This window comes from Salvelinus namaycush, chromosome 2 (assembly GCF_016432855.1).
Source record: "Salvelinus namaycush isolate Seneca chromosome 2, SaNama_1.0, whole genome shotgun sequence".
In the NCBI taxonomy this organism is placed as follows: domain Eukaryota; kingdom Metazoa; phylum Chordata; class Actinopteri; order Salmoniformes; family Salmonidae; genus Salvelinus; species Salvelinus namaycush.
Window position 1 is genome coordinate 8,976,553 of NC_052308.1, and position 8,243 is coordinate 8,984,795.

The 8,243-nt window shown below is 45.9% G+C and overlaps 1 protein-coding gene across 1 annotated transcript in view; it reads right to left on the reverse strand.

Annotated features, from left to right (window-relative positions):
* The window catches only part of LOC120024325 (potassium voltage-gated channel subfamily A member 3-like), a 1,551-nt gene extending 514 nt beyond the window's left edge, over positions 1-1,037 (reverse strand). The window contains exon 1 of the mRNA XM_038968548.1: positions 1-1,037. This exon is cut by the window's left edge and continues 514 nt beyond it. Coding sequence (XP_038824476.1) covers positions 1-1,037 — 1,037 coding nt within the window.
* Positions 1,038-8,243: the final 7,206 nt, after the last annotated feature.

Consider the following 8,243-nt stretch of genomic DNA (forward strand, 5'->3'; position numbering starts at 1 on the left):
GCCTTTAGCGTCTGCCCTAAGATCTGTAGGCCCTTAGAATGCCTGGAGAGCTTGAAGATGCGAAAGACTCTCACGAGCCTTATCACTCTGAGAATGGCCAGGGACATGGCTTGCTGACCGTTACCCTGCTTCTCAGCCAGTTCTGTCCCCAAAGTGATGAAGTAGGGAAATATGGCGACAATGTCGATGATGTTCATTATATTTTTTGAGAACGTGGATTTGCTAGGGCACGCGAAGAACCTGACCAGCAACTCAAAAGAGAACCAGATTATGCAAAGTGTTTCTATCACAAAGAAAGGGTCGGTGAATGGATTTGCGTGGTAGGAGGCCGTCCCATTGACTGTAAGTGCTAACGGGATAGGTTCCCGGTCATCCCGAAACTCAGGCAAGGTCTCTAAACAGAATATAACAATTGATATTAAAATGACAAGCACTGAGACGATAGCTATTCCCCTAGCTGGCCCAGAGCTTTCAGGGTATTCAAACAAAAGCCAAACCTGCGTTTGGAATTCATTATTGGGTAAAATACGTTCCTCTTCTTTTATGAATCCTTCGTCCTCTCGGAATTTTTCCATAGCCTCTTCCCCGAGTTGATAGAAATTGATCTCCTCAGAAAAGATGTCAATAGGCACGTTAACAGGTCTACGTATGCGCCCTCCTGACTGGTAATAATAGAGAATGGCATCAAAGCTGGGTCGGTTTCTGTCGAAGAAGTACTCGTTCCTCAGTGGGTCAAAGTAACGCATTCTCTTTCTGGGGTCCCCGAGCAACGTTTTCGGAAACTGGTTGAAAGTTTTGAGTTGAGTTTCGAAGCGTAAACCTGAAATGTTGATAACCACCCTCTCGCAGCAATCGCGTCCACGCTCTCGCTCATATCGATCCACGGACAGGTGGCTCGAAAGTGCCACTGACTCCTCCAACATGTTCTTGACTGTCATGACGCCCTTCTCCGTCTCGAAGTAACCGTGGTTCTCAACGTTGTTGCCTCTGTGTCTCACCGAGCGTGGTGAGTCGATTAGTTTAAAGTAGTCATCCATACAGGTGGTATGGAGAGGGCAGAGTGCGCCGCGCCTCCTCTAGCCAAACCCCCCATACACGCAGAGCGACGCTCAGGCGACGCGACTTCCCTCCCCTCTCATCATCTCCGCTCGTTGCCACTGTGAAGTGTTTCCGCCCCACGAAGCACACACTGGGGTTAATAAACACAGGTCTATTCCCGCCCACGGCACGCATGTCTGACACACTTCCACCCAGTTGGAACTTAAACACATAGACACCAGCAGGCGCACGCCATCTCAATTTGTTTCCATTTTAGTCATTTATCAGACTTACAGGAGCTATTAGATTGAAGTGCCTTACTAAAGGGCCTATCGACAGATTATTCACCTATTCACCTAGGATTCGAAACAACAACCTTTCCGTTACTGGCCCAACGCTCTTAACCGCTTGGGTAACACCTTGTAAATGAAACAGAAACAACAAATATGATGAAGGGATAACTGCAAATCCACAAAATATATCGGGTTCCTATGCTTATCCCATTTGATATTTCCCTGACTGAAAACATTATTACAAAACGGATTCACTATCACAAAACCCACTGTCTACTCCCTACCATCAAAATGTAGGCTAGTACAAAGAGGGAAAAAAAACGTTTTCCTGTGCATTTATACTGTCTAATATGATGACAATTTCAATTAAATGACAGAACTGTCTATTGCAAGGGGTTAGAAGTAATTTCTACATTAGATGTACTTGTTTTTGAAAATAGTCTACCATTCAGCCATAAAAAATGTTGCTCTCCATGGTGCTGAAAAAAGCGTACTCCGTTCAATCGACGGATTATACAAATATTAAGCGCATGGACACACAATTTATCTCATTGGCATCTTAGCTAATAACGATTCAAGAAGAATAATCAGATCGATCTCGTACTCATACCACATACGCATTATACCACAATCACTGCTTTTTTAGGCCTACATTTAGTCCTAGTGAAAATAAGTAATACATGATTGCATGTTACATATTCTAATTGGGCCTGCTTCACCAAATGTCACTAACAGTAGGCTACGCTGAATTTTGCCTTCTGTTTCTGTATAAAATGTGTCAGTAATATGTCGGCCTATTGTCCAGACTACCGTATGCAGTAATAATATTGCTTCAAATGAAGCCATTTCTGTCACGTTCCTGACCTGTTTTCTGTTGTTTTGTATGTGTTTGACGGTCAGGGCGTGAGTTTGGGTGGGCAGTCTATGTTTTCTGTTTCTATGTTGGTTTTGGGTACCTGATATGGTTCTCAATTAGAGGCAGGTGGTTTTCATCTCCTCTGATTGAGAATCATATTAAGGTAGGTGTTTTCACACTGTTTGTTTGTGGGTGGTTGTCTTCCGTGTCAGTACATGTTACCACACGGGACTGTTTCGGTTTGTCTGTTCCTGTTCGTGTGTTCTTCGTTTCATGTAAGTTCGTAAGTTTAGGTCTGTTTAGTTCGTTTTACTATTTTGTTTTTCTAAAGTGTTATTTTGTGTTTCGTCGTTTGTCTAATAAATCATTATGTCCACATACCTCGCTGCGTGTTGGTCTGATCCATGCTCCTCCTCATCCGAGGAGGAGGAATATGACGACGATCGTTACAGAACCACCCACCTACAAACGATCAAGCAGCGGTGTAACGGGAGAGAGAGACAGCGCACGAAGCAGGATTTCTGGTCTTGGGAGGAAATCATGGAAGGAAAAGGACCATGGGCTAAAGTTGGAGTGAATCGCCGCCCATGGGAACAGCTGGAGGCAGCTCGGAGAGCGGAGGAAACCGGAGAGAGGAACCGGCGTTATGAGGGGACGCGTCTAGCACGGAAGCCCGAAAAGCCCGTGAGTACTACCCAAAAATTTCTTGGGGGGGGGGCTAAGAGGTAGTGGGCCAAGGGCAGGTAGGAGACCTGCGCCCACTTCCCAGGCTAACCGTGGAGAGCGGGAGTACGGGCAGACACCGTGTTACGCAGTAGAGCGCACGGTGTCTCCTGTACGTGTGCATAGCCCGGTGCGGGTTATTCCACCTCCCCGCACTGGTAGGGCTAGAGTGAGCATTGAGCCAAGTGCCATGAAGCCGGCTCAACATATCTGGCCTCCAGTACGTCTCCTCGGGCCGGTGTACATGGCACCAGCCTTACGCATGGTGTCCCCGGTTCGCCAACACAGCCCAGTGCGGGTTATTCCACCTCCCCGCACTGGACGGGCTACGGGGAGCATGCAACCAGGTAAGGTTGGGCAGGCTCAGTGCTCAAAGGAGCCAGTACGCCTGCACGGTCCGGTATATCCGGCGCCACCTTCCCGCCCCAGCTCAGTACCACCAGTGCCTACATCACGCACCAGGCTTCCAGTGCGTCTCCAGAGCCCTGTTCCTCCTCCACGCACTCTCCCTGTGGTGCGTGTCTCAAGCTCAGTGCCTCAAATTTCGGCACCACGCATCAAGCCTCCTGTGCGTCTCCAGAGCCCTGTACGCACTGTTCCTTCTCCCCGCACTCGCCCTGAGGTGCGTGCCCTCAGCCCGGTACCTCCAGTTCCGGTACCACGCACCAGGCCTACTGTGCGCCTCAGCAGGTCAGAGTCGGCTGTCTGCCCAACGCCGCATGCACTGCTCGTCTGCCCAGCACCGTCTGAGCCATCTGTCTGCCCAGCGCCGTCGGAGCCATCTGTCTGCCCAGCGCCGTCGGAGCCATCTGTCTGCCCAGCGCCGTCGGAGCCATCTGTCTGCCCAGCGCCGTCTGAGCCATCTGTCTGCCCAGCGCCGTCTGAGCCATCTGTCTGCCCAACGCCTTCTGAGCCATCCGTCTGCCCAGCGCCTTCTGAGCCATCCGTCTGCCACGAGCCATTAGAGCCGCCCGTCTGTCCCGAGCCATTAGAGCCGTCCGTCAGTCAGGAGCTGCTAGAGCCGTCCGTCAGTCAGGAGCTGCCAGAGCCGCCAGCCAGTCAGGAGCTGCCAGAGCCGCCAGCCAGTCAGAAGCTGCCAGAGCCGCCAGACAGTCATGAGCTGCCCTCCAGTCATGAGCTGCCCTCCAGTCATGAGCTGCCCTCCAGTCATGAGCTGCCCTCCAGTCATGAGCTGCCCTCCAGTCATGAGCTGCCCTCCAGTCATGAGCTGCCACCCAGTCCGGAGCTGCCACCCAGTCCGGAGCTGCCACCCAGTCCGGAGCTGCCACTCAGTCCGGAGCTGCTATTAGTACAGAGTTGTCCCTCTGTCCTAAGCTACCTCTCTGTCCTTAGCTACCTCTCTGTCCTGAGCTACCTCTCGTTCCTGAGTTGTCTCCTCTATGTAGGAGGGGCCTTAGTGAAGGTTCCTGGACCATGGTCGGGGGCGAGGGTCGCCACTCAAAGGACGCTAAGAAGGGGGACAAAGACAGTGGTGGAGTGGTGTCCTCGTCCACCGCCGGAGCCGCCACCGCGGACAGATGCCCACCCAGACCCTCCCCTTGAGTTTTAGGGGTGCGCCCGGAGTTCGCACCTTGAGGGGGGGGTTCTGTCACGTTCCTGACCTGTTTTCTGTTGTTTTGTATGTGTTTGACGGTCAGGGCGTGAGTTTGGGTGGGCAGTCTATGTTTTCTGTTTCTATGTTGGTTTTGGGTACCTGATATGGTTCTCAATTAGAGGCAGGTGGTTTTCATCTCCTCTGATTGAGAATCATATTAAGGTAGGTGTTTTCACACTGTTTGTTTGTGGGTGGTTGTCTTCCGTGTCAGTACATGTTACCACACGGGACTGTTTCGGTTTGTCTGTTCCTGTTCGTGTGTTCTTCGTTTCATGTAAGTTCGTAAGTTTAGGTCTGTTTAGTTCGTTTTACTATTTTGTTTTTCTAAAGTGTTATTTTGTGTTTCGTCGTTTGTCTAATAAATCATTATGTCCACATACCTCGCTGCGTGTTGGTCTGATCCATGCTCCTCCTCATCCGAGGAGGAGGAATATGACGACGATCGTTACAATTTCTAAGATGTAGCCTAAAGATGCTGCCAATATTAGGTGTATTGTCAATGTTCCCATTTTTATCAGAACACAGCAGGCATACAAATGTTAGATCTTAATTTGATCACCCTGTTGTTGCAGGACATTTACAAGTGTAGGCTATTTGAGGTTTAAAAGAGCTTATAAAGTTTGTAATGTATACTTTAAAAAATTGCCCTAACTTAAAATGTTAACCTCACCATTACCAATAACAGGGGAGGTTAGCATGTCTTGGGGGGTATGATCTTTGACCCTCTGCAACTTTCTCACTCATCATTATTCACGATTCAGTCAGGATTATCCATAATCATGTTAGCCTCCACATTAACGTAGAAGTTTTGAAACATGAAACATATTATATTCTTATTTACAATAAAAGTGATTCCAAAATGACACAATACATTATTTACCATTCATTTCTATTGGGCACAAAATAATCTGAAACACAAGCAAATGCTTGGCTCTTCGATGGCCAAAAACTGCAAATGCATTCAAGAAATTTGTAGTGTCACAAGCTTGATGTAGTCATTGTTTGGAATATGGGACCACGTAGGATACTACACTTTTGACATTTTTTTAATGAGAATCTTTAGGGGTGTCAATAATTTGGCCCCTACCTTTGTGAGAAAAAAAGTATTAATTGACAAATCTCTTTCTCTGAGCAATTGTATTAGTATAAAATGACATAATGTCCCAATTATTTTGGAGCATACAATATTTGAATTATTTATTTTATAAGGTAATTTTTGCAAATATTTATCAAAGGTGTCAATAATAACCCCACAGTATATCCCAAGAGCAGCACTAGAATTCTGCATGATATAAAATGGCCTCAAATAAAATGTAATGTAAGTGTCTGAACTGAAGTGTCAACCTCTGTAGCAGCATGGGATTGATGAGGAAAATGCAAAATCAGTTGCATTTCTTAGTAATGATGACAGGGCTCATCAGAGGCATGGTTTTATGATCAGCTGCAACACATTGATCTGTCCAGACAAACAAATCCTTCACGAGACATGGTAGGATGGAATTCCATCAAACCTGCAATTTAAAGAAACCCTCACTGCTGAAAAATTGCATTACTCTTGTACCTCCACATAGAAAACATCAACATTAGGCCTACTAATAATTGATTCACAAATGTGATTATATAATGGTTTAAACATAGCATAATCTACATTTTAATGAAAGGTTGCATTCCCAGAGTGCAGTAAATAGTGGTTTCCTGGAGCGGGTGTTTCAGGCTTTCAGAGTTGTCTGCATTTGGTGCCAGCTGAGGATCAAAGAACAGCTACTATAACGCAGCATTTTCCAATTGGAGGGTCAAAACCCCTGGAGGGGATAATCAGTCTCACTTGAATTTCCCAGTTGTATAAACATTGTTTTGTCTATCTGGTCTAAATTGAAACACTGCATTAGGACTTTGTGCATGTACAGTATAACTGTAATACTAAACCATGACATCATTTATTTTACACCAGTTTAAGGCTTTAACAGAGAAAGACTTAGTAAAAGGACTAAATCCAAATAACTAGAGCAGTTATCCTGCTGATCACCACCTCCCTTCCTGGGATCCTGTTTATTGCCCCTTTGGCCTCAATGGCAACAACACATCATACGCCTCTGTAAGATGAAAAGTGTTGAGTTGGTGACATGTAACATTTTGGCTGAGACAGTTATACCAAATTATTCTTAAAGGAAAAATGTGACTTATCACCTGGATTCGGTCTTATGTAGCAACATTTGAATTTCTGTTTTTTACATTGGATAACAGTAGAGACTCTGAGCCACAAAATGGTATATCATGCACTGCATTTGAGGAAACAATGGGAAAGAAATTATGCTTTGAAAGTTGATCAACTCATAAACTCACTTTTGAGAAAACCGTATTTCAATGTTTTGGTACTACTATTGGAGAGCCCTTCTTGGTCTATACCTATTCAGCAATGTTCACAGCCTCTTAAGCCTTAGCCCCACCCATCTCTTTAAGGGTCAATCCGTGCGTTCTGCACTAACTTGCCAGCTACTTCCAAACATCTAAGAGAGAAAGAGAGAGAACAGCTCACTGAACATTACTCGCCCTAGCAGAGCTGGTTAGGCTGTTATGTTATCCAGAGCATTGGTGACTGCAACTGTGCTGTCGGATTGTCTGTTCGTAAATTCAGAGCGTTTCGTGTTCAGAGCGCACACTGGACGCTCTGGCCAATAAGTAGGGTTGTTCTGAATGCTCTGACCTCACAACTACAGTCAAGCACCCAAGCTAACTGACTAACATTGGCTAGCTACTTCCAGACCCATAATGAGAGAACACCCCACCCTGACCATTTTACTCCCCCTAGCAGAGCTGGTTAGGCAGTTTCCATGTTATCCAGAGCATTGGTGACTGTAACAGTGCTGCTGGCAACAATTGAATACGCTTTGTTGCCGACATTTACTGACACCAGTGTTAAACGTTCAAAAATGAATCAGTTATTCTGCGCTTTGGCACACTAAGACAAGAGTCTTATTTTAAAGAAATGTAGCTAGATAGCTAGCTAGGTAAACAATGAATCCCAACGCATGACATAACATTACTAGCGAGCCAGCCAGCTAATGTTAGCTAGCTAGCAGTACACTAACTTGAAATTAAAATACTTTGTCAAAATTTGAGTGGAGTCTCCTGTTAAGACATGTAGCTAGGTAGCTAACTAAACAATGGAGCATAATCACAACTCATGACGTTACTACCCTGCATGAATCTGCAGGTAGCTAACCAACCAGGTTCAATAGCTATAACTAGTCAATCAAATGTATCTGAGATATGAAGAATAATATCATACACAACGTTAGCTAGCGACCCAGCCAGCTAACGTCTCCTGTCTGATGCCATGCATGGTTTCCCTTAGATTGACGATGTAGTCCAGACTGGTGATTTCTCCATCTCCTTAGCTATCATACTGGAATTCCACTGTTTTCAAAACTCGGTCCTCCAGAAAGTAGAGAACATACACCTAACGTTAACTAGCAAGCCAGCCAGCTAACGTTAGCTAGCTAACAGTACACTTTAACTTGACATTAGGTTTATGTAGTTTTACTACACGATACATTTTTTAAAAAGCAGCGTTTGACACAATGACCCAGACATATTGACCAGCTCAAATAGACAGATGCGTGCTATATGGCAGACCAATACAAACTCAACTCTCGGCATGTCCAGCCCACTCATTATCTCAGCCAATCATGGCTGGCGGGAAGGTTGTTCACTTTTT